At 38.3% G+C, this 27,290-nt stretch overlaps 1 protein-coding gene across 1 annotated transcript in view; it reads right to left on the bottom strand.

Moving 5' to 3' along the window:
* SMARCA5 (SWI/SNF related, matrix associated, actin dependent regulator of chromatin, subfamily a, member 5) overlaps positions 1 to 15,618 on the bottom strand; it is a 48,045-nt gene extending 32,427 nt beyond the window's left edge. Inside the window, exons 1-6 of the mRNA XM_060115779.1 lie at positions 14,992 to 15,618; positions 11,709 to 11,783; positions 6,204 to 6,370; positions 3,485 to 3,585; positions 1,897 to 1,997; positions 947 to 1,126 (exon numbers count right to left, since the gene is read on the bottom strand). Of these exons, the coding sequence (XP_059971762.1) occupies positions 947 to 1,126; positions 1,897 to 1,997; positions 3,485 to 3,585; positions 6,204 to 6,370; positions 11,709 to 11,783; positions 14,992 to 15,162 (795 nt within the window). The 5' untranslated portion in view covers positions 15,163 to 15,618. The remainder of the gene's footprint in view (positions 1 to 946; positions 1,127 to 1,896; positions 1,998 to 3,484; positions 3,586 to 6,203; positions 6,371 to 11,708; positions 11,784 to 14,991) is intronic.
* Positions 15,619 to 27,290: the final 11,672 nt, after the last annotated feature.

The following is a 27,290-nucleotide window of genomic DNA, read 5'->3' as shown; positions in this document are numbered from 1 at the left end:
AAAATTCTTCGGTGCAAAAGTCAACAGACTAATTCTTAAAATGTCTTCTTTCCTTGATTCCACTGGGTGCTTAAATTCTTAGCACATAGGTTTAGGAAAGGATAGAGAGTTTTCTGACATGAAGATAGATAAGGACTAAAGGCTAGCTTGCAGTAAGCACTTTCATTCCTTTTATGTTTATAGATCTATTAAGACATTGTTATTAATTTTCTCATTTTACAGGTGAAGAAACTAAAGCAAAGACTGGTTAACAATTGGGCTTCAAAGCATAATAAGCAATTTTGTAACTTAGAATACAAAAGGAGAAAAGAAATCTAGAGTCATCACTGATATCTGAATACAGGGAAAACAAAATTAGGTACATAGTCCTTCAATGCAGTATGAGTACATTTTTTAATCTGAATTTTATATTCTTAATAGTGTCATTATTTCCATATCTTCTTCCAAAAAGGATGTGACAACTTATCAGTATTTTAACTTATTTCGATCGTTATCATACCGACTTATCACGTTACTATTTACATTTTTACTATTTACATTATTATTTACTATTACAAATTACTATTCCATGACTATTACCATTATATACATCAATCTAAAAATCTGGCTCCTTAAATTTCTAACCACCTCACACACTCAAAACTTCTTTTAAAAATAAGAAAATGCTGCTAGAATGAGACACAGCCTTTGATTTTATAACTACCCTCAGAAAGCAGGAGAAAACTATATTCTTATAGCTTTCTACAGTCTACAATTCTATTTCCCTAGTATAAATCTTAAGCATCAAAAAAAAATACATTTATAAATTACTAATATTTGTGAAGACCAAGCTTATTATTGGACCCTTTTTCTCTCCTTTTATCCCTCCTCTAGTTATCCCCCTCCCACAAAACCTAAATTCAAATTCTTTTAATATCAAAAATGTAATGAAATATGAGAAACTTACTCTTTGTTCTTTATCTCCTATTAAACAAACAGATCTAAGTGTTGGTACCCATCTCTTGAATTCACTCATCCAGTTGTGTAATGTAGACTTAGGAACCAAAACCATATGAGGACCAGGAATGTTTCTATAGTGTTTCATGTACCCAAGAAGAGAAATTGTTTGAAGAGTCTTTCCCAGGCCCTGAAAGAAAAATAAGCACAAAGCAATGAAATACAAAAACAAAACAGACTTCCATATTCAAACTTCCTGACATATACAGAAACATTTAAAAGAAAAGCTATGTGTACAGCTAACAAATGGCAAAAACTTGATATGTGTCAAGTTTACGAGTGTTACGTCATTTAACCTTCACAAGTCTTTGAAGGATGTACTATTACCATCTCCATAAGGCCCAGATATTTAAGTGACTTTCCCAAGGTCACCTAGCAGAGCTAGAATTGAGACCTATTTCTTTTGACTCCATACTTTCTCTAAGCAATTGTCTTAGCACTATAGCTACAGGGAAACATAAAACATTCACTACATAACTAGTAAATAGTAAACAAGATATAATGTTTTACGGGATAGAACTGTACAAGCTACCATCATGGAGAAAATATTTCTCGATGACATTCAATTGACCCCACCACCTGTGTTTTGTAGAATTGAAGGGAGATGGCCAAATCATTACATTGTAAAAGTCAACCAAAGGCATGCTTCTCAAAATGTATTATTTTTCAATTTATTACACTTTCATAGATAATAATTCCTCACAGCTGAAGTACAGATATAAGATCCCACTTAAGCAACTAAAGTGAGCTTTTATCAGTTTGACAGAGGGTTAGTTTGCTAACAGTTCTAGAGTATAATCAATAAACTATACGCTACAAACCTTAACTTTTGTAAATCTAATGATGTATAAGGTTTTAAATTATAAAATGTGGACTTGTACAAAGCTATCAAACACATACCATTTCATCTGCTAGGATACCATTGATGCCGTTCTCATACAAAGAAATGAGCCAATTTAATCCTCGGACCTGATAATCTCGCAGTTTACCCCATTTTACATCTAAGAACAAAAGAAAAACGACATGCACATTTTAAAGACAATAAAAACAGGTGGGAAGCTCCCCCTCCATCTGATACTCAGAGGTTTAATTTTGGGCCTACACATGTTTATTCTGACTGTACTACTTTCTTTACTAGGTCTTAAGAATGGGAATTTTGCAAGTTTCAAATCAGTGGAGGTAGCGGCGGCGTTGGTCTGGAGTGGAGACGACAGATATGGAAGACAACCGCGTACAGGAAACATGACTGGAGACATCAGAGTACCTCAATCCCTCAGTTCCTATGTTACCCATACACTGGTCCTAGAGACTCTTTGGCCTATTTCCTTTTTCAATGTTACTACAAGTGTTTCTAACCAGACGTTTTCACCTTCCTTGATGACCTCAACAGAGGTTCTCCGGGGATTTTGTTTTTGTCCTAACAAAGGGGAAACAGGAATTAGAAGAGACTGTTTTTCCTTTACCCTTCCTTAATTTACTTTTCCAAGGGGTCCTACAAAAAGGAAATGTATCTCTTTCAGGGTTTATTAAATATTTCCCACCCCATAATAATTATTAAGTATATGAATCATAAATAACCCAACTTTTTAAAAAACTATGTATTATGTACTCCATCCCTTTTGAAAAACACCACTTTGAGATGAAAAGTTAATCAATGCTGGGAAAACTAGTTACAATGTAGGAATGTGAGAAAGAGATAACTCAAATAATTCAAATTTCCTTTCTCCTTGTAGATCTGGTTCTGGCCTCTAGCTTCATGAAAAGAAATGGAAACTGCGTACTGTGTAGCAAAAAAAAAAAAAAAAAATCTGGAGGTACACTGTTGAATTTCTAACCAAATCCTATCTTCCCTGAAGTTCAGTTTGCTAATTATTAAGATAACAAATCCAAACTATACGTCCTATATTGACTATTATAAATTTTTTTTGCTCACAACCACTATGATCATACAAACTTGTCATCAAGGGAGACAGAGAAAGGAGGTCGGGAAAAAAAACGCTGGGCTTCAGTGAAGACAACCGTGCCACCAGACAACCAAGACCATATGTGGGTAAAACCTAAACCTTGTTAACCATGTTTTCTCTTGGAAAACCTTTAATAACAAGTACATTTTGGAAAAACATGTTAAACAAATAGAAAATCAGAAGATGAGTAAAAAAAACTCTTTATGAAGTGCTTTTTTTTACACATTAGTCTTCTTATCTGGGGCAAATATAAGGCAAACTTCATTCCCAGTTTTACATATACATTCAGGCCACAAGCACAATGGCGTTTTATGACCCTCTGAAATACAGCACCACTATCATACTAATATACTATGGCTTCCATCCAAAAAATATCTGAAGTTCATTTCACTATCAATAAATTTCAAAAGATCACTAAAAATTGCATTTATAAATTACAGCCAAGAAAAATCCAAAACATTAACCAAAGGATATCTCAAAAGGGGATGTTTCAGAGATCAAGTAATTAAATATGTGTAACGTACATGACGGAGAGTCTTCAAATCGAGTACAAACATTGGTTGCTTTGGAGCTTTCTGTTAATAATTCTTCATCCTCCTCTTGCTCTGTTCTTCGGTGCCGATAGCTGTTCAAGTTTAAAATAAAATCAAGTGATTTGAGTTTTGGCTTTAATTTTAACTACCAGCTACTATTTCAACATAATAGTCAAGAGGCTGACCAAGATTACACAATAATTTCTTAACAGGCATGTAAATTAAGACTAAAAAAGTAAACAGTAGAAATCATTAGTAAATTTAAACCTGAAATGTTTTACATGGTTTTCTAAGATACACATACAGTTTTTAAAATAGAGTAATACCTTAGGTTAACCAGAACCTGATAAACATAAATGTGACAATCTAATTTCAAGGAAATATGCAGTCAGAAAAACCTCATAATTTGCATTTTAAAGTTAAGTATTTTGCCCCCTGACCTCAAATAGTACCAGAAGTCACATTTTTAAAACAACAGCTTTCATCAAAAGCTGCAGAATATGCAGAATAGAGACTTTGGGCTTAAGCAATGACTCTTAACTAGATTCATCAGAATTACTCAAAGCATTTTAAAGACACTTGCCCAGATTCTACATCCCAAAAGAATGATACTTCCTCTTAATAACTAATTTTCTGCACTTACAATATTGCCAGATTTCTTTCTATTTTTTTTTTTTTTTTTTTTTTTTTTGCGGTACACAGGCCTCTCACTACTGTGGCCTCTTCCCGCTGCGGAGCACAGGCTCAGCAGCCATGGCTCACAGGCCTAGCCGCTCCACAGCATGTGGGATCTTCCCGGACCGGGGCACGAACCCGTGTCCCCTGCATCGGCAGGCGGACTCTCAACCACTGCGCCACCAGGGAAGCCCCTTGCCAGATTTCTTAATCTCTAAAGGACTCAGGTAAGTAAAGCTATTTACTCCCCAATTCTCAAGTTTCCAATTATACCTTCATATTTTCAACAAATATTTTCATTTAAATTAGAAAACAGTAGATTATTCCACTCTTGTGACCTCTAAATCTAACTCACTGCTTATTTCTCCCAAAACTACATGCTTGATGGGAGAGGATAATCAGCCTTCCCAGACAGAGAAATATTCCTCAGAAATGCAGGCCAAGGCAATAAAAACACAAGGATGTTTTTGTTTGTTTTATGTGCTTCTAATCAGAAGGTCTTAGTGTAGGTGTTATTTCTTGTGCTTCTCTGCATTCCAACCCTATGAAACTTAGTGCAAAGATCTACCCGCCCCCCAACCCCAAGTTATTCTCCATAAACTGAGAATTTTAACTTCGTTTTTTTTTAATAAAATCTGCTTCACAATATATTATCAAGATAGTTGATTATTATGGTTGTTAAAACTGAAGATAAAAGCTGGAATATGCTTTATTACTTCAAATTGAGGCATCACTGATTGTAAACTGGATGATGGAAAGGGGAAAAAAAGCATATATGTACTTATACTGAAGGACAGGACAGTACCATTACCCTAATTACTTCACTTAAGCTAACTTTCCATTTAAGATGGTTTGATGGGTAGAAAAGAAATCTATTAACCAAGACTCCTTTTCTTCACCAACACTAATAATATCAAAGCTGAACAATATTTTATCTATTTACTACATGGTATCTTTATCTTACAGGCTCTTAATAGAAGTGTTTCTTCTCATGCCATCATACTGATGACCCCATAACAATATCCATTACAGCAGTCTGCATTTCCAGAGCACGAGACTGATGCTATTTAAACAGCTGCAAACTTCAAGTCTGAAAAATTTAAATACATCTGAATTGCAAAGTTCTCATGAAGTTTCATACGTATTAAAACAAAAGCACTTTCGTTACAAACAATGGATTAGCAAAAAAGATATATCAGATGAGTAGAATACCCCAAATAAAATTAAGGTAATATGCTTTTTGATGATAATCCCCTCGAGATAGAGCTAATACTTCCATGTTTCTGTATACTACGTAGTAAATTTAACAGTGTTGAGAACAGTTTGTACTCTCCTCTTTTAGATAACCTAGCATATTTTAATTACTGATCACATTTCATTTTTCACTTTGGAAATTACATATAGCCATTCCAGGGAGCTGAGATTGCCCTAAATTTATTATTACAAACTGAACATCTTAGTTATCCAACCAGCACAAATTCTAAAAAAGAATTTATAAATTCAACATGTAAGAATTACTTTACACATATTGAACCACCACCTAACAGTGTCATCATACACCTTGACACTTCAATTTATATAAAGAAAACTAAGTATGTAACAAAAATTTTAAACAAACTGCCGTGACATAAATCATCACAACATCCACACACAAGCACAGACTTCAGATAATAGCAATACCCTCAATGCATGTATGTGGTTTATGAGACTAGAGCACACCCCAAGTCAGATCTAAGTTCAAAGCTGGATTATTCTAATTCCTTCTAGGTGATGTTAAATAGGCCGCTTAACCTCTGCATTTGTTTCCACTCCAAGGAGTGGAATACATCTGAATTCCCTATTCAGTCCATATAAAAATAAAGCATTATGCAAATTTTTATTTATTTATACATGTATGGCTATATCCTGCCAAGCCAATCAGGCCAAATAAATAACAGCACCAAAACAATTTTTTTTAATAAAGTGATTTTATGCTCCTAATGAAGACTATCAAAAATAAGTTTGCTTCAACTATTAAGTATCAAATATTACTCACTCGCCAACTGACAGCAAGTTCTGTTTCTCATCCTTTTTTATTCGTGGGCGCCCTGGTTTCATCTTCAAAGGTGAGGTTGGAGTCTTCTGAGCAGCAGGCTGAATGAAATGTGCAAACAGCTCTGTCTGCTTTAATAAATACTCAAATCTATTTGCCCGGTCAGTTTGCTACAAAAAATTTGAAAACGCATTTTATCACAATATTAATACAACTTCAGAAATCAAAGTTTCAACATGCCTCCACACAACAATCTCAAAAATAAAAAGGAACAAACTACTGCTATGGGTAACAACACAGATAAGTTTCAAAAGCATTATACTAAATGAAAGAAACCAAACATAAAAGACTACATACTGTACGATCCAACTTATATGAAATTCTAAGTAGGGATTTCGTAGAAAGCAGATCTGAAGTGGCAAGGGGATGAGGGCAGGAGCAAAAGTTATGGGGATCATAGAACTGTTTACATCATGACTGTAAGGTGGTTAAATGACCGCATGTGTTTGCCAAAACTCACTGAATTACAAACATAAAACTATTGTGTGTCAATTATACTTCAATACAGTTGATGAAAAAATATCAAATAAAAAAATCAAAAGACATTGTGCAATACAAGTGTATTTATTCAGAAGGGGGAAAAATGCATTGGTCATTCATCAGTTAGGGTGTTTCAAATTTTAAAAGGCTATCAGGCTTGAAAAACATCTATTAAGTTCATGAAATATTCATTAACCCAATGCAGTTCTTAATACCATTTCTTATTTTCATATCTAAGATCTACTGCTTTGAATGTTCCCTATTATCACACAAAGAGAATGAAAGAATTTAACCCAAAAAACATTTAAGATCCTGAAATCAAGTTTTTATAAAAATAAACAAGGGTGGGGCTTCCCTGGTGGCACAGTAGTTGAGACTGCCTGCCGGTGCAGGGGACACGGGTTCGAGCCCTGGTCTGGGAGGATCTCACATGCCGCGGAGCAACTGGGCCCGTGCACCACAACTGCTGAGCCTGCGCGTCTGGAGCCTGTGCTCCGCAACAAGAGAGGCCGCGATACTGAGAGGCCCGTGCACCGCGATGAAGAGTGGCCCCCGCTCGCGGCAACCAGAGAAAGCCCTCGCACAGAAACGAAGACCCAACACAGCCTATCAATCAATCAATCAATAAATAGAAATGCTGTAGAATTATTTAAAAAAAAAAAAAAAAAAACCTCAGGGGTTAGTTCTGTGAAACACTGCATAAAATTAAAAAAAATAATAAAAATAAAAAATAAACAAGGGAAATCTAGAGCCTTCAGACAACAGACTTTTTACAGACACTCTAACAGTTTGGTTAAAAAAAGGAGAAACAAGAAGACAAGAGTTCAATAAACAGAGAAACCCTCAACTCAACATGTCTACCTATAAATGCTTAAAATGTCAATTTTAGAATGAATTCCAAAACAATATTTTACCTAGCAAACACCAGAGATAATCAAACATCATAATGTTTTAAAAACTATGTATTTTTTAAAGGAAAACATACTATACCAAGATAAAACTGAAGCCCAATTTGCTATCAGGAAGGCACAGGGTGACTGCTTCACTGGACCACAAATGCAGCCCAATCCATACAACTAACAATAGGTCAATATGTTTCTCCCTAGTAATGTCCTATAGATGACAAGCTTCAGTTGTTTTGTTTCTGAAGACTTAAAAAACTGTTTTAGGGCTTCCCTGGTGGCGCGGTGGTTGGGAGTCCACCTGCCGATGCAGGGGACGCGGGTTCGTGCCCCAGTCTGGGAAGATCCCACATGCCGTGGAGCGGCTGGGCCCATGGGCCATGGCCGCTGGGCCTGTGCGTCTGGAGCCTGTGCTCCGCCACGGAGGAGGCCGCGATGGTGAGAGGCCCGCGTACCGCAAAAAAAAAAAAAACTGTTTTAAAGTACTGAACTGAGATCCATATACATATATGTATTTTGCACAATTTCACTTCCTAATACATGTATAATAAAAGAAAAGCCAAGAACATGCAATGAGAAAGATGCTGCTACTTAAAAAAGACTATCTATTATTATAGCTATGTTTGGATCAAGATAAATAAGCTCTGGAAATGAATTCAGATAGGTCAGAGTCTAGATATTTTAAAGTAGAAGCTACTCTACAGTATTCAAATCACTGAATATGTATTCTTCACTTCTTTAAAAACATTTTCAAATCAACATTTCCTTCATAAATACTTATTCAATTCAAAAAATACTTCTGTGTGTCTACCAGAAAAGGTATTTTGTTTCTTTAGGAAGTTTTCATTATAATCCAATATTGAAAACAGAACATAATAGGTAAGTTATGTAAGATTGTCAGAAAATGATGAATACTCAGAAGTAAAAATAAAGCAGAGTGATGGCAAGTGCAAGTAGCACTGAAATTTTAACCAGGAAGATCAGGAAAATCCGAACAGAGGTAATGTTTCAACAGAGAAGGGAGGGGATCCCCCCAATTCTTAGACCTTATCACACCTCTCTAATGTTCAAAAACCTTTAATGGCTCTAGATGTCTTAAGATGGTATTTTTTCAAAGTGTGGTTCATGATCCATCAGACCAAAAATATCCAAGATCTCTGTTATCTTCTACAAGGTCAAGTTTGAGAACTACTGCCTTAAAGAACTAAATGTAAGTTTCACCAGGGCCTTACAAAAGATTCCATAATTTCCAAAATTCTCTCTCATTGACTCAAGTAGTGGTGGGGTTACAAACTAGTTGCAAAAAACCGAGTTCAGAACACACAGAATAAGCTTTCAGTAGAACTGTGGCAAAGGTTTGAGGGGAATAACAGGCAAAGACCTTGTTGCTTGAAAAAATGACAAGGTTAAGATAAAAATGACTTGAGATCTTAAAAGAGGGATAAGGAAAGTGAACCTATCTACAAAATAAAAACAGACTCACAGACACAGAGATCAGACCTGTGGTTGCCAACGGGGAGGAGGGGAGGAAGAGGGATGGACTGGGAATTTGGGGTTGACAGATGCAAACTAGTACATTCAGAATGGATAAACAATAAGGTCCTTCTCTGTAGCACAGAGAACTACATCCCATCTCCTGGGATTAAACCATAATGGAAAAGAATATTAAAAAAAGAATGCATATATGTATAAAACTGAGTCACTTTGCCGTACAGCACAGACTGGCACAACACTGTAAATCAACTACACCTCAATTAAAAAAAAAAGATTTAAGGAGAAAAATCACTTCCTAAAACGCAGAAACAATAGAATAAGATTTAGGAACCTAAAAGAAATGAATCATAAAATCAAATGGAAGATTAAAATCAATAGCCTTGGAAAAAGCTTCTTTCTCTGAGATAGAAGGAAACAACCAGGACAGTAGAAGCCATACATGCTCGGAAACAGAGAGGAATTGAATTGATGATGGGCCTGCAACTCTTTGTGGAGGAAGACTGAAAATGAGTGTGTGGCAGAAAAGGAGTAATCAGAGTGGCAAAGTTTTAGAATGCCTAAATGGGATTGTTGAGCAATAAATACTGAAAGCCAAAGACAGTAAAAACCATAAACTTATTCTGGTACCAGTCAGCACTATTATTTTAGTTTTCTCAAGCAGAACTCAGCATCCCGGGTTCAAGAATGAAGAGTGGATATCAAGACTTACCTATGAATAGGATCTAGCAGATGATAAAAAAGTTGCTTAGAAGAAAACTGCTTCTCAAGACCATGATGTTGAAAAAGGAAATTAAACTAGGAGACTAAAAAATCTGTAGGAAGTGAGAAAAAATTTACAATAAAGGGAACCGTGAAGATGAGAAGCATTGTAAAGAACCATGAAAACCTCCATTATATAATCAGATTTGTGTTGTAAATATACTTTGCAAAAACATAAAGAGATGTGGAAGAAGCCAGATCATGAGAAAGGAGCCAAATAAATATGCCAACACAATAATTCATGCAACAGAAGAATACTGAACTAGGGTGATGGGGAAAAGATAAGAGAAATATCTATGAAGTTAAATTTGCCAAGACTATTAAAACTATGAGGTACCGTAACAGCTTGGGTATTTATTAAGAGAAAGTTTCATTCATTGAGATAATCCTAAGTAGAAGTGTGGGGTAGAGATAAGGAATTCAATTTTGGATACTCCTAAATAAGAGGTACCAAAGGGACTTAAATGTCCAACAAACAAATGAAAATGCAATGGTTGGAGGCATCTAAAGTATTCACTTAGAGATGGCAGATGAAAACTGTGTCAAGGATCAAACTGTCCAAGAACAAATGTTCAGAATGTAATGAGAAAGACAAAGGAATGGTCAACTAAATAGGATATCATCAAGGAAAAGAAGGTCTCTCAAGGCAAGAAAAAATTCCGTGGAGTGGCCAATGGTGTCAAACTCAAGTGACAGCAAGGAAAATCAAACTACAATTAAGCCAAAGAACTGGCCATTAGAATCACTAGTACAGTGTTAATGACAGAATCTAAGTTGTGAAGGGTTAAAGGAATGAATGGGAAAAGTAGAGCTGGAAAATATATCTTTTTCTTCAATTAAGTTTGACAGCAAAGAAAGGCAGCAGGACAGTTACAGATATACACATATATAAATGTAATAGAAATCATAATAGAATAATACATCATTCCTACTTTACATATTGCAATATGTATTATGCACATTATATATGTGTATACATATACACATGTGCATACTTTTAGGATTTTGAAGCTATTTAAGAGATTCAGAAACATTTATTGATATTGAAGAGAAAGTCAAAGAACAAGGGGAAAGTAAGATTTGTTAAAATTTACTAGGTGCCAGATATTGTTCTCGGTGCTGAAGACAGAAAGATGAAGACACTGTCCCCACTCTTAAGAAGCATACTGTGTTGTGTAGTGGTGTTATTATTACACATGCTATTTTAACTTTTTAAGACTTCAAAACAATTAAATGAGTTTAATCCATACAAAGCACTTAGAACAGGGCCTGCTACATAATAATCATTCACTATTAGTCATTATTATTGAATCTAAATTTAAATTTAAAGCTCTTTGTAGGTACTGGTTAACTCAGGGTAAAATAAAGTTTCCTAAAAGGATATGAAACATGAGCTGGGTATTTTTCAAGTATAACATTCATATTCTCTTTTGTAAAGATCCCATCCATATTATAAGAAGGCTGTAGGCAAGGAGCATGTATTATTTGCTTTATAACCAGTAGAGTACAATGCTAGACACATGCAGAATAAACATTACCTTGAATAATTACTTCTCTGGTCTTTAACTCACCTCACTCCCAATGCTAAATCTTAAAATATATGGGGTGTTAGCATAACCCACATATTTACATAATATGTGAATTCATGCAATACTTCTATATTTGCTTTACATAGTCAAGTAAGTCAAGTAAGGTACAAAAGTTATAGTACTCCACGTTATACATATTTAAATTGGATATCTGTGCTTCAATTTTGGTACGCTTAATCACCTAATAAAAACTTATATAAACTCTTCATATGCCTAGAACATACCATTTTTTCTTCATAGGTAGGATCTGGTTCTTGGATTTCTTTTTGCTTTCCAGGAGACGCATCATCAAATACTTCCTGGTAGGAGGGAAAAATCATGGATTGTTCTTCAAGAATACTCAACACACCATTATTAGACTGACTTCTGCCCAAAACACATTCAAAGTAATACACTCCTGTCCCAAATTTCCCAGATACTTAAATGGCTGTCATCCTACCTGATAGGAAACCTTGATGAAAAATACCATGATGATAACAACTTATTTAATCCAAATATGTAAACTGCATGGCTATTGCCAAGACTGAAACACAAGATTATTATCTCCATCATCCTAGAACAAAACTACTTTCAGCAAATGTTTCATTTTCTAATCAAAAATTATGAAGCTAAATTAAACAGTATAAAATGTGAAGAAAATACGTTCCCTTTTAATCATAAAATTGCAGTATCTACTGTACTGCCACACAAACATACACGGGGAAACTCACATTAGTCACGCTGATTCCCATCTTCTGGAAAATTAAAAAAATTCATCATGCAGCCTAAAGTGAACACCCTTTAAGTACAATCTGATTCCTTAATTGGTAATAAATGTGCTATTTTTGCAAATTTATTCACCCTGACATTCAAAACGCCACAAACAACAAAACAACAGCAACAACTACACTGCAAAGTTCCACTCATTCATTAAAAGAACATAAGGAAAGCTGGTGAAAGTCTAATTTTCATTAATGATGTACTAATCTGTGTGTGGCAATACATACTGTAATAAAGCTACCTGTGATTAAGAAGTTGGGGGGATGGGGCTGGTATAGCACTAAAATTAAGAGGTCAACTGACCCAAATTCAAGTCTGCCTTCATCGTTAAGACCTGTAGGAACCTGTGTAACCTTAAGCTCATCACAAATCTCTGGTCTCCACAAGTAAAAATGACAAAGCCACCAACCTAGCCTACTTCACAAAATGGTAATGGGATACCATGAAAGGTCAAATACATCCTAAAAAAATAAGATGTGCTTTCCAACAGCAGTCATTATTTCTTTCACAGTTTTAATTAAAAATAAATAAATAAATAAATGAAAGGTTTGGATTTAGGACTCTTGAGGTCATACAGTTATTGGTATACAGTGTACCTACCTATCAGTCGAGTCAATACTGAGAAATGAGGATGAACAAAGACAGGCCCCATCCACATTGCCAAAAAGATCACAATAATAAACAGAAAATGAGACTGCTTCCGTGACCTATCAGTACCAAGCAAAAAGAAAAACTTAACCTAATACATAGGAAAGCTAGCTAATATTTCTAGGCAAGTGGGCTCTGTCAGAAAATAAATGATTTTGGAAAAACCCAAATTAAAGACCAAGAAAAGAAAAATCACACTATAATGTGTAGGAAGAAATAAAAACTAAACCTAGTCAGTAAAAAGATTGATAAAATTACTGATGTTCCTATTCTAAGAAGGTAAAAATAACTAAGTCATTCTTCAATAAATGAAATCGTCAAACACCTTTTTTGTAAGAATATGAAAGGGCAAGATATACAGGGAAAGGGTCAGCTTCAGAGCCAGATGTGGGTTCTATCACAGGTTCTACTTACCAGAAGACTCAATTTCCCCATCTGCCAAATAAAAATACCACTGACATCATTTGGTACTTGTAACATTAATATTCATAGTTAAACTTTAATTCCACTTTAACTTAAAAATAGCAACTGAAAGCCAAAATATTTCGTTTAGGCTTTAAATTATTCTGCTTTCTGACGTTTCCGTAACACCTCTTGTGAGACTTTGGTTGTTATTCCAACATTTGAATGACAGCCCCTTTTGAGAAGCTGAGGACAACTAAGAACAGCAATTTGCAGAGAACTGCATATTTACATACAATTGCTTTTAGTGTCAAGCTTCAAACCCCCTTAAGCCATGAAGCAGGAATCCACATTAACCCAGGGAATGCAAAAGAACCATTTAAAACCTAAAGAAAGAGAAAACAGACAACGCCAGATATGAATTTGAAACAAATCTCAAGTCACTGAAAACTACAGAACACCAGATGTCCTAGTCCACCAACACCCACCGTCACCTAAAAGTTCTTTCAAAAACTAGTAACATGTTACTTCACCCTAGATTAGACCGCTGCTGCCCAAATAAAACTACTGCGCCAAATGCTTCAATGGTAAACTGCGCTACCATTTCCTTATTAATCCTGCAGCAACGTTCATTTTTAGAGCAGTATTACCTTCGCTCAATCTGTCCAAGGATGGAAAAATCCCAGAAATCTCTGGGCTGCAACTATAAAATATCTCAAAACAGACTGAAGGCCAAGAATAAAATTTGGAAGGAGCAAGCAATCACTTTGTTCCCAGACATCGCAAAGCCTTGGAGCACACCCAAGAGACCCGCCTGGCAGTTCCCCAATCTTTCCACCCCCGCAGTACTGTCACCATCCCCTGGCCGGCCAGCCCCAGCCCAGAAGACAGGCTCGGCAGCGAAAGGTACCAATTTTCAAAAAAACAAAAGGCCAAGGCCCCCAAAGAGGAATTGCGCTGGTCTGAAAGCCCCTGACTCACTAATTCATTCATCCGTCCATCCATCACCCCTCCCCAAATGAGATGGGGGTTCAAGACAGCTGCTGCCGCCTTGGTCACTTCCCTCCCCATAGAACAGTGCCTGGGAGGAGCCTCCTCTCCCTCCAAGGGAGCAGCTGCGCCCCGCTTATCCCCACTGCGCCCTCGGCTATCCAGCTCTCGCCATTGTTTCTGCCCGGAACAGATACCTCCCCCGCAAGGACCGCGATGAAGAAAAGGAGGCCCAAGTCCTCGGAAGCGCTCCTTTTAAATGCCTTCCCCACCTCGCCCATCTAGCCTCTTTCCTAAGGGGAAATCTCCCTCGCCCTCCCCCCAAGTTTAGTGGAAACTAAAATCGAGATTCAGAAATGGGCGAGGGAATTATGGGAGTCTAGCTTAAAAAAAAAAAAAAAGGTAGATCCCACTCGGCCTCAGTAATCAAGAACATGTGTCTAATAAGAGCGTTCGAGGGTTTGGCAAGGTTCACCAAAGAGACAAATAATGTAAATGTGAAGTGCCAGAGATCCATTTAAGTCGGCTGGGATAGGCTAGGCACAGGGCGCAAGGGTGAGAGCATCATTTCGGATCCACAGGGTCCGCGGCCGAGTCTGGGTGCACAGGGGTGAAGTTCGGCTCTGCGTCTCATCACTAACACAGAGGCGAGGGAACCAGTTCCTCCTCCCCATCCCGCCGTCTCCCCACGCCACGAGCCGCCCTCACCTCCATCTCGGAGTCCGCGGCGCCGGCCGCAGAGGCAGCCGCCTGGGCTGAGACGCCCTCGGGGCCGCCTTTGTTGCTGCTGTTGTTCCCGCTGCCGGCGGCCGAGGTTGCGGGCTTGGAAGGCGCGCTCTCGGGAGGCGGGGGTGGCGGAGGGTCGGCCGCGGACGACATGATGTTCCTTCTGCGTCACCCGCTGCTGCCAGAGGCCGGGCCCGGCAGAGATGAGGAGGAGGCCTAGGCCTGGGAGGCTACGTCGCAATGAGCTGATGGAGGAGCGAGAGGACCACCCCCTTCGCCGCGGCTCCGCGACGAGCCCTAGCCAAGCCCACCAGCCTCCCCCTCTCGTCGTCCTCCTCTTCCGCCGGGCTCGGGGTTCCACCGGCGCTTTACCTCACGGCGGGAATCACGTCGACGAGAGTGGGCGGGGTCACCCGGGTCACTGAGGTCAGGAAGGCGGGCTGATTTACTGGAGGGCGGAGGGTTGAGGGAGAAGGAAAGGAAAGCGAAACAGGGACCGTGAGCGGGAAGTGACTTGGCCGCCTCCTCTTCTTCCTCTGGTAGATACCATCTATCTCGCCTGCATCCAGGTCTACTACCTACGCCATCGACTTTCAACACTCGCGAGATTGATAGTTGGCTAAATGACTGGGTTCCAGTTGCGCATGCGCATTCTCTCCTCCTCGCCCTTGGCCGCTCCCCCTCCGGGGCCCCCAGCAAGCTCTAGGGCAAGGCGTGGGCGGGGCCTCAAGGGAGAGCTCGGAGGCGTAGGTTTGTGCTTCCGCTCCCGGGCTGGACGCGAGCGCAGTCTTAGAGGCGTTCTTAACGGTACTCGGTCCCCGGACGCCGCATCTCCTGTGGTTGGCAGCGATCGGCAGCACTCCCTGAAAATATGCACAGGTTTTGCGCTGCCTACTGCAGCATGGAGGTCTGTGCAGGCCTTAACACTTTAACCGCCTCCGCTTATAGGCGTGACGCCACTGTGTTGACGAGGTTGTGGTTATTCCAGTTGACGTCTCACTGTTCTGTTGTCTAAGGAAGAGTGCCCGTTAGTGTGATTTTTTATTTTTCTGTCATCAGATGTTAGCTATATCAGTCATTTCTAAATTCCTTCTACTCTTCGGTGCAGAGTTAGGCGATATTTCCTCTGAATTTACATGCTAAAAGTAAGCAAACTGTGCCCACCACCGTGTAAGTGAGAAACATGAGTAATCAATAGATAAGAGGCGATGGGTTGTATCTTTTCCTCAACCACCAAATATTAAATTAAAATGTACATTCTTCTCTTCTTGAAAAATGTTACAACTATTCACCACTGGTTTGTACACTGCCTTGCCCTCTCTTCAACACAGCCTGAGGGTCTCGCGCACCCATCTGCTGCAGATTTTAAGCGTAGCGTGTTCTATTCAGTAGCAAATCTGCACACTGCAATAAATTACTATCTGCCCTGCACAGGCTCTTATTCATCTTTGTATCCCCATGTCCAGTATCTTATCAGTACGTATTGAATAAAGGAGACACACTTTTAAAGAGTTAAGGTTTAAGCAAACTGTTGATTATGTTGAATTTCAAACAGAAGGGATCTCCTTTGAATATATAGCCTGCAAACTTTTAACCAATAGAGTGATAATTCTTTAATTGAGATCTGGAAAAATGTCCCCCAGCCCATTATAAATGCTATTTCTGAGACTATAAGGAACCGCCTAAGGATATATGAAAAAAAAAAATACCTAAATGATGTTCGTCGCAGGCTTCGCGTGTAATTGCAAAAAAGCTAGCAATAGGCTAAGAGTCCAACATTGAAAGTATGATTTTAAAACTATTGTACACCCACAAAATGAACTATTATTGACCTTTAACAACCACTAATGTAGAAGAATGTTTATTCTATAGTGTTAACTGAAAAGAAAATTTAGCAGTTCAAAAATCTGAATAAAACTTTGGAAGGATAATCATAAAAGTATTGAAAGTGATTGTTGTTGGTGTATATTTCCTAATTCTTTTTTGTCTGTATTTTTTAATTTTTTCTAAAATGAGTTTGTGTATTATATTGAGCAAACTTATTTTTAATATTTAAAAAATACTTTCACCAAAAATAGATTGTGTGGAAGGGTAAAAAGTTAGTGTCTAGGGGAGTAGCTGACATATAGACACTCAATAAATACTTATGAGAACTTCCCTGATGGCACAGTGGTTAAGACTCTGCGCTCCCAATGCAGGGGGCTTGGGTTCAGTCCCTGGTCAGGGAACTGGATCCCACATGCATGCCACAACTAAGAGTTCTCATGCCACAGCTAAGGAACCAGCCTGCCACAACTAAGACCTGGCGCAACCAAATAAATAAATATTTTTAAAAATAAAAATAAAATAAATACTTACGAGTAAATATTTATTTAATATTGACATTAAGTAGAAAGAATATAACATTTATTTAATATTCAGAGTATTTCTTCACCCTATAGTGAAAGGTAAATATCTTGGGTCCTGGTTTGGAAACCCTAAAAATATACTGAATATATAAATGGATGAAGCTTAAGTCTGACAATTTAAGAAAAACAAATAGCAAGAAAAGCAATAAATAAAACTGCCTCCAAAATGACAACTGTCTTTTTTAACATACACATTTATATTGTGATTGCGTTTCTCATGAGCATATGAATGCTGTATGATAATCTTGTGGGGAAAATTATAGAGAAAAGATACTTAAAAGAAAGGAGGAAGGGACTTCCCTGGTGGCACACCGTTTAAAGAATCCGCCTGCCAGTGCAGGGGACATGGGTTCGAGCCCTGGTCTGGGAAGATCCCACATGCCGTGGAGCAACTAAGCCTGTGCGCCATAACTACAGAACCTGTGCTCTAGAGCCCACGAATCACAACTACTGAGCCTACATGCCTAGAGCCCGTGCTCCACAACAAGAGAAGCCCCCGTTTGCTGCAGCTAGAGAAAGCCCGTGCAGCACCGAAGACCCAATGCAGCCAAAAAAAAAAAAAAAAGAAAGGAGGAAGAGGAAACAATGTTTGAATGTTTGAACTGTTAGGAAATTAAATTCATAACCTAAAAACTCCCCAAAAGAAATTTCCAAGCCCAGATGGCTTCACTGGAGATTTCTACCATATATTTCTACACAATTCTACACAAATTCTACACAATCTCCTCCATAAAAGAAGATGCGGGCTTCCCTGGTGGTGCAGTGGTTGAGAGTCCGCCAGCCGATGCAGGGAACACGGGTTCGTGCCCTGGTCCGGGAAGATCGCACATGCCGCGGAGCGGCTGGGCCCGTGAGCCATGGCCGCTGGGCCTGCGCGTCCAGAGCCTGTGCTCTGCAACGGGAGAGGCCACAGCAGTGAGAGGCCCATGTACCGCAAAAAAAAAAAAAAAGAAGATGCACTTCCCAAATCATTTTATGAAGCTACTGTAACCCTGATACCAAACCAAAGATGCTATATAAAAGAAAGAAAGACCAATATCCTTGATGAATATAGATGCAAAAATCCTTAACAAAATATTAGCAAGTACAATTATACAATGTATAAAAAGAATTGTGCACCCTGATCAAATAGGATTTATTCCAGAGATGCAAGAGTAGTTCAATATTTGAAAATTAATTAATATTATCTGCCATATTAACAGGTTAGAGAAGAAAACTCACATGATTATATCAAGCAATGCAGAAAAATCATTTGACAAAATTTCAACATCCTTTCATGATAAAAACTCTCAGAAGAAGAAAAAGAGGGAGACTTCCTCCACTTCATAAAGAGCATCTAAAATACCTACCGCTAACATGATGCTTAGTGAGACTGAATGTTTTTCCTCTAAGAGCAGAAACAGGCAAGGATTCTGCTCACACCACTGGTATTCAATACAGTGCTGGAAAGAAAATATAAAACTGTCCCTATTTGTCAATTACATGATTATTTACTAGATAATTCCAAGAAATCTACAAAAAATCCAAAGGCCTAATAAGTGAGTTCTGCAAGTTTTCAAGATATAAAACAAACATTCAAAAATCAACTCTATTTCAATAAACTAGCAATGAGCATGTAGACTCAGTGCAGAGGCTTTTTAACAAACGGTCCTGGAGAAATGTCCACAGGAAGAAAAAACAAGGAACCTTGACCTAAATCTGACACTTTGTACAAAAATTAACTCAAAATGGATAGTAGATTTAATGTAAAACAGAAAACTATAAAATTTTGGGAAAAAATAGGAGAAAATGCTAAGGATCTAGGTCTGGGCATAGAGTTCTTAACATTTGACACAAAAAGCATGATCAATGGAAGGAAAAATTAATAAATTGAATCACAAAATTAAAAGCTTTTGCTCTATAAGAGACTGTCAAGAAGGTGAGATGACAAGCTACAGAGTGGGAGAAAATATTTACAAAACACATATCAGACAAGGGATGAGTGTCTAGAATATATAAAGAACTCTCAAAATTCAACAGGAAAAAAAGCAAACAGTCTATTTAGGACACTGGGAAAATAAATGAAGAGACATTTCACTGAGGAAGATATACAGATAGCAAATTAGCACATCAAAAGAGGTTCAGGGCCTCCCTGGTGGCGCAAGTGGTTGAGAGTCCGCCTGCCGATGCAGGGGATACGGGTTCGTGCCCCGGTCTGGGAGGATCCCATATGCCGCGGAGCGGCTGGGCCCGTGAGCCATGGCCGCTGGGCCTGCGCATCCGGAGCCTGCGCGTCCGGAGCCTGTGCTCCGCAGCGGGGGAGGCCACAGCAGTGAGAGGCCCGCATACCGCAAAAAAAAAAAAAAAAAGAGGTTCAAAAGCATTAGTCATTAGAAAAATTCAAATTAAAACCGCAATGAGATGTCACTTCATACCTAACAGAATGGCTAAAATTAAAAATAATGACAACACCGAATGCCAGTGAGGATACCAATAAAATGAATCACTCACACATTGCTGATGGAAATGTGGTGCAAAGGAGTTTGTAGACCAAAAACCCTGAGAATGGCTGCTTCACGAAATAGTTATTTTCCTTGAAAAACAAAAATATGTACACAGTTGTATTTCTCTGAAACTATTGCTTTTAAGTATATGGTCTCAATCATTTGTATTAATAGTAACTTTTAACCAAAGTAACTTTTATTTTACAAAAACTACAGGGTAAGTAATTGTGAACTGTATGATAGATGACATTTTAGCAGACTAGCAAAGCTTATGAATACACGAAGCACAACTTTCTATAGCCACACACATCCTTTATAAGGCTTCTCAAAGTGGCAAAAATAAGCACATTCGTTAACAGACCCAAAGCAATACCCTCTTTGTAGCATTTAAAATACAAAACAAAAGCATATAAACTGAAAATCATGCTTAGTAATCAATGTTTCCATTCCATGATTTAGAAATATTGAGAATTTAGGCATCCAATGAACATCTGGGAATTAATTATATAAGCCTAAGGTTTTAAATTACCTAAATAAATTATTTTCAATCTAACATACTATAAAATGTAACTTCTATTGAAAATCAGAATAATAATTCAATTTAGTTAAGCACAAATTTATATATTTTTAATCTTAAACATTAAGTGGAAGTAATGCTAGCTTATTTGATCAATAAGCCAGTATAAATTTAGGAAGATCATTCCCAACTAGAGTAAAATGTAGGCTTGCATTATCCTTAACAGTGATAAATTAGAAAAGGCACAGCTGGATTTATTAAACCAACATATTAAACTAGTTTTGTTTGCCAAAGATTCATCTATATTCTGTGAGCTTGCCTTCTTAAAAAGTCACTTGTTAGTTTTGCTAAGAATACTTTTCTTTCCTTTTAGATTCTAGCACATTTAAAGTATTAGAAGTTTATTTTCTGGGAATTTTAGGAATATTTAATCCATGTAAGTGCTTATTTACCTCTATTAGCCAATCAGAACAAGATCCCTTAATTTAAGAGTTTTAACCTATTCAGTCAATAACACCCTAAGATGGGAAAACATTACACACTTACACAATGAAAAGTAAAGGTCTTTCTGAATTGCAGACCCACATAGAGAGCAATTACAGTTTCAATTCTAAGATTTCAGCCACAAGTCAAGCAAAAATAATAAACACAACATCACAATATGTCTCTGGTCCAGATATTAAAGAGCTATTCTTCCTGGTGGTCAGAAAATTCTTAATTGAGTTGAACTCGAAATAGATAAACAGACAAACAAAAGACTAACAAGCCCAATACTCTTTTGTCTTTCACTCAGCAGGAAATAGATCTCTATAAAACACTACTGCTTTTTTTTCTCTAAACTTCAGTTTATTCATCTTTAGTCAAGGCATATCACAATTATAAGCTAAGTGTGAGGATGAAAAGACATCAACATGCACCAGAGAGATAGAGAAAAAAATGAATCAGAATCTTCATAGTCCTGGGGTATCACTCAGTATCCTCTCCAAAGAGAACTATCTGTAGGTAACTCTATTGCACAGAGATGGTAAAGGACAACTATTTATTAGCGTAAGGTCTGTCACATAAAATATTCTTACCTAATTGGAGTTCTCATTTATTTCTCCAACTCTTCTTCTCAGATGGCCCACAAAAGCTTTGTTTAAAGTATATAAATTTACAGACATTTATCTGAACTGTCATTATGTATGACACTTCTGAGCATCAGCCTAAATTCTCACAATGAAATTTCTGTTTTCCTAATGTGTAGTTTTGTAGTATGGGCATGTGAGAACAGCTATGAAAATTCAAGAGAGTATCTGTGACATTTTTAGTAAATTACTAGCTGAGAGTCTGCTCAAAGTCTGAAGTCTTGGTGTTTTAATAATTAAGTAATGGGGACTTCCCTGGTGATTCAGTAGTTAAGAATCTGCCTGCCAGACAGGAATAAAGACACAGATGTAGAGAATGGACTTGAGGACCTAGGGAGGGGGAAGGGTAAGCTAGGATGAAGTGAAAGAGTAGCATTGACATACATATACTACCAAATGTAAAATAGATAGCTAGTGGGAAGTAGCTGCATCACATGGGGAGATCAGCTTGGTGCTTTGTGATCACCTAGAGGGGTGGGATAGGGAGGGTGGGAGGGAGATGCAAGAGGGAGGGGATATGGGGGATATATGTATACATATAGCTGATTCACTTTGTTATACAGTAGAAACTAACACAACATTGTAAAGCAATTATACTCCAATAAAGATGTTAAAAAAGGAATAAAAAAGAATCTACCTGTCAATGCAGGGGACACGGGTTCGAGCCCTGGTCTGGGAAGATCCCATGTGCCGCGGAGCAACTAAGCCAGTGTGCCACAACTACTGAGCCTGCGCTCTAGAACCTGAGAGCCACAACTACTGAGCGTGCGTGCCACAACTACTGAAACCCGAGCCTAGAGCCCGTGCTCCACAACAAAGAGAAGCCACCACAATGGGAAGTCCATGCACCGCAACAAAGAGTAGCCCCCGCTTGCCCCGTGCAGCAACGAAGATCCAACGCAGCCAAAAATAAATAAATTTTTTTAAGTTGTATAAAAAAATTGGGTAACAATTATTTATAATTAGCTTATTAAATGTTAGCATTCAAATGCTTTTATTAAAATAACTTTATGAGATCTTATATGGTTTGTAGCCCTTGAATTTCAAGGAATTTAAAGAAAACACTAATTCTTTTAGGGAAATCACCAAATGGTCAAACTACTAAACCAAATCGCCAGTCATTGCTGCCACTAATAGAAAATAATTGATCAGATGCAAAAGAACCAAAACCAAAACAAAATTAATAGGGAAATTAAAAATAGAAAAACAGCAAATCTGCTGCTTTGGATTCACCTCTGAGAGCCAAGAAAAGACAGACATGGACTTAAACTCCCCATGAGGTGCACTTTTTCATGGCAAAGTTTACCTGGTCCTGTTAGGGGAATCCACTGGGCATCTTGGTGGAAGACTTTCAAAACGGTCTAAAAATTTTTTCAAAAAGGTAAAATTATGACTCTCATACATATATGAAAAAGAATGTATATTAAATGTATTTTTTATTTAACTAGTTAATGAGGAAATTAATGAGATGTTACAAGCAGTTCAAGGGAGAAGTCAAAAAAGCACAAATTTATGAGAAGTAAAGGAATGTTGAAATGAATGTGCAAAGGAGGGAAAACCAGTTCCACAGTGGGGAAAGAAAGTCAATTTACTCTCTTCTGAACAAGACAGTATTTGCATTGCTATAGGCAAGAATTATTTTGCATTTGTATCAGTTATTTGTGATTTAGAATTGTGAAATAACTGCTGCAGAATCAGAAAACCCGGAGGGTTGTCCTCTAGGCTTTAGACAAGTCATAGTTTTAATTGAAGCACATTTTTCCCTACACACCATTGCCCCTAATTATTATAAATACTTCTCATTTGGACTATCATGTAGCTTCCTGACTGGTTAATTTTTCTTTATTCTACAATAAGTGGAAGAACTAGAATTGAACTCAAGTCCATGCTGGTAACCACTGTAGTGTGTATATATATATATATATATATACACATATATATGTGTATATATATATATATACACATGTATATATATATATATATATATATTTTTTTTTTTTTTTCAGTACGCAGGCCTCTCGCTGTTGTGGCCTCTCCCGTTGCGGAGCACAGGCTCCAGATGAGCAGGCTCAGCGGCCATGGCTCACGGGCCCAGCCGCTCCACGGCATGTGGGATCCTCCCGGACCGGGGCACGAACCCATGTCCCCTGCATCGGCAGGCGGACTCTCAACCACTGCGCCACCAGGGAAGCCCCTGTAGTATATATTTTTGTCATTCTCCTGCATGTCTCTCTAGAATGGCTTTCTCTTTCTCTTGGTTTCCCTGCTCTTGATTAAGTACAATGTATTTGGTGTGCCCAGTTTCCAGTTGACTGTGCACTGTAGTATCTCATGGATTACTATCAGTGTTTCAATTCCAAATTCCTGGTATTGGGAGATGGATTAGCCCAGTTTAGATCAGGTGCTTATCCCAAGTTCATTTGGTGTTAATAGGGGTCGGGGCCACTAGATACCAATATAGTTACCTAGGTCTACCTCTTGAGCAGGAGGATGGGAGGCAGGTTCTCTTAAAAAGAAGAGTTATAGATGCAAAACATTGATTGGCATCTCCAGCATCTGTCTACAGTCTATTTGTGTCACAGAAAATTATTTTATTAAAAAATCTACTAATATTCCCATCCAAGCACTCTGATCCTTTTAATTTTCATTTGCAGTTTAAATTTAATCAAAGGTCAATTCTAAGCTCAATTGCACTGGAAATACATTCAGCTAAGTTGTATTTGAAGTATGTTTTTGTGAGAGCCGGGGGTTAACTTCACCCATTTGAAAATTAGATTCTTACCTCTTTAGGTAAGAATCATGAAAGGAGATATGAACTTAATATCTTATAAATTCTAAAAAATTCCTTCAGCTTCTGACTTCTCTCAAAATAGATGCTCTTCACAAGTGCTGAACTTAATCTTCTGTCCATAGTAAATGCCCCAGAGGGTATGTAAGTGGGGAAATCCTGTGACTTGGTTACGAGTCAGGAGACCCACTGAGGTGCATTCTTAAAATAGCACAACTTTTGGTTCTGCCTCAGAAGATGGGCTACTTCAGAGCCTAGCTAGAGGAAGGAAGTAGAGATTTTGTAAGTCTCACATTCAGACATAAAAAGAAGGACGGAAGTCAAAGGAGGCATCACCCATTTACTTACTATTTTGTAAGAGAATCAGGAATTAAAGAGCAGGGACTTTGACTTTGTAACAAGTTTGTAAGACTCTGTAACCTTTGCAGGCCACTCCTACTTGTCACTTTTGTCACTCCTTTTGGTGAGCACTTAAAATCTAAATTCTTTTACCATTGAATTTTCTTCTTCTACAGTCCTTCAGTATTTTGAATTGATGTACCATGATATTTGGAAATAGATCGAATTTTCATTCTGGAGTTATAGTTAAATTCTCAATGAAGTAGTTATTTTCATGATGCTATAATTTCCTTAACGAAACTGGTAAATCTTATGCAACTTTGATTCCAACTCAATACCTTAAGGTGGAAATTGTGATTGTAATTGTATCTTCCAGCTGGTTGGTATTTTATTTACATATCCTGTTCATGTCCTTGTGGAAGCAGACACCAAGACAGGATCAGACATGCAAGAGACTGATTGGGGGAAACGCCTGTTAAGGATAAAGGGGGGAAGCAGAAGCGGGTAGGGGGTACCTTCAGAGATGCAGGGCTAACACTTGTAAAGAAGAGGGGAACAATGGAGGACTGGGAAGGAAGAATCTCAGCTTTCAGCAGAGCTCTAAGAAAGCTGTGACCAGGCTAATGGGGAGTCCTCAAACCATAGTTCCTTGTTAGATAAGTACCATGTCCCACAGTAATGTTCCTGTTCTAGTACCGCTGCCTACTGGGACAGCCTGGAAGAAGTGTGCCCTAAGCGGAACATGGGGGTGAGTTGTTTGGGGGTTTCTTTTGGGAGGGTGGGTAATAAGAGGCTGGAGGGTTAGGGAGGTGGATGGAGAAGGGCCGTAGCTGAGGCTACCATCGTAGAGTGTCATAGTTTCACGGTGGTGTTGGAGACCAGAATATCCACTCCAAAATACGCCACTTTGGCATGAGGATTATTGTGAGCTGGAAGCAAATAAGAATCAACAGAGGCAGAAAGAAGCCTTCCTGGAGCTAAAAGCAGAAACTTTTGAAAAATGAGGAATGCCATAACTCTCCTCTCCCAGGGAAGTTTTATAGCTATGAGGAAAATAGAAGGTTGGCACCCAGATGGATCTGCACAAACCATACTCCATTGCTTTCCCCCATATATTTACCTTCCCACAGTTTACATCCCTCGAAAGCCTAAAACCTTGTCCTTTGCCTTGTCACTTCTCTACAAATTTATTGTTCTTTTGTGAAGATGCTATAGAAGCCTAAGTTCTAACCACCCCTTGAATTACTCTTCATTGAGGTTTCTCTTGCATTATGTGCACTACACATTAATCAATTGTTTGGTTTTCTCTTGTGAATCTTTTGTCAGTCTAATTTTGCAGGGCCTCAGCCAGAGAACCTAGGACGGTAGAAGGAAAAATCATTTTTTTCTTCCCTACCATTGCCACAAACATGTATGATATGTTTTGGAGAGAGAAAGATGTACTTTTATTTTATTTTATTATAAGTTTTATTTGTTTACTTATTTATTTTTTAGTTTTTTTATTTTTGGCTGCGTTGGGTCTTTGTTGCTGCCTGGGGGCTTTCTCTAGCTGCGGCGAGCAGGGGCTACTCTTCGTTGCGGTGCGCGGGCTTCTCACTGCGGTGGCTCCTCTTGTTGCGGAGCACGGGCTCTAGGCGCACAGGCTTCAGTAGTTGTGGCTCGCGGGCTCTAGAGCACAGGCTCAGTAGTTGTGGCACACAGGCTTAGTTGCTCCACGGCATGTGGGATCTTCCCCGACCAGGGCTCGAACCCATGACCCCTGCATTGGCAGGCGGATTCTTTTTTTTTTTTTTTTTTTTAATTTTTATTTTTATTTTTATTTTTTGCTTTATAACAAATTTAATCAGTTTTACATATACATATGTTCCCATATCCCCTCCCTTTTGCGTCTCCCTCCCACCCTCCCTATCTCACCCCTCCGGGCGGTCACAAAGCACCGAGCTGATCTCCCTGTGCTATGCGGCTGCTTCCCACTAGCTATCTACCTTACGTTTGGTAGTGTATATATGTCCATGCCGCTCTTTCACTTTGTCGCAGCTTACCCTTCCCCCTCCCCATATCCTCAAGTCTATTCTCTAGTAGGTCTGTGCCTTTATTCCTGTCTTACCCCTATGTTCTTCATGACATTTTTTTTCTTAAATTCCATATATATGTGTCAGCATACAGTATTTGTCTTTCTCTTTCTGACTTACTTCACTCTGTATGACAGACTCTAGGTCCATCCACCTCATTACAAATAGCTCAATTTCATTTCTTTTTATGGCTGAGTAATATTCCATTGTATATATGTGCCACATCTTCTTTACCCATTCATCCGATGATGGACACTTAGGTTGTTTCCATCTCCGGGCTATTGTAAATAGGGCTGCTATGAACATTTTGGTACATGTCTCTTCTTGAATTATGGTTTTCTCAGGGTATATGCCCAGTAGTGGGATTGCTGGGTCATATGGTAGTTCTATTTGTAGTTTTTTAAGGAACCTCCATACCGTTCTCCATAGTGGCTGTACCAATTCACATTCCCACCAGCAGTGCAAGAGTGTTCCCTTTTTTCCACACCCTCTCCAGCATTTATTGTTTGTAGATTTTTTGATGATGGCCATTCTGACTGGTGTGAGA

This window comes from Mesoplodon densirostris, chromosome 1, assembly GCF_025265405.1.
Source record: "Mesoplodon densirostris isolate mMesDen1 chromosome 1, mMesDen1 primary haplotype, whole genome shotgun sequence".
Lineage (NCBI taxonomy): Eukaryota > Metazoa > Chordata > Mammalia > Artiodactyla > Ziphiidae > Mesoplodon > Mesoplodon densirostris.
The sequence above is the reverse complement of the archived record's forward strand: the minus strand, read 5'-3'. Positions and strand labels throughout refer to the sequence as shown.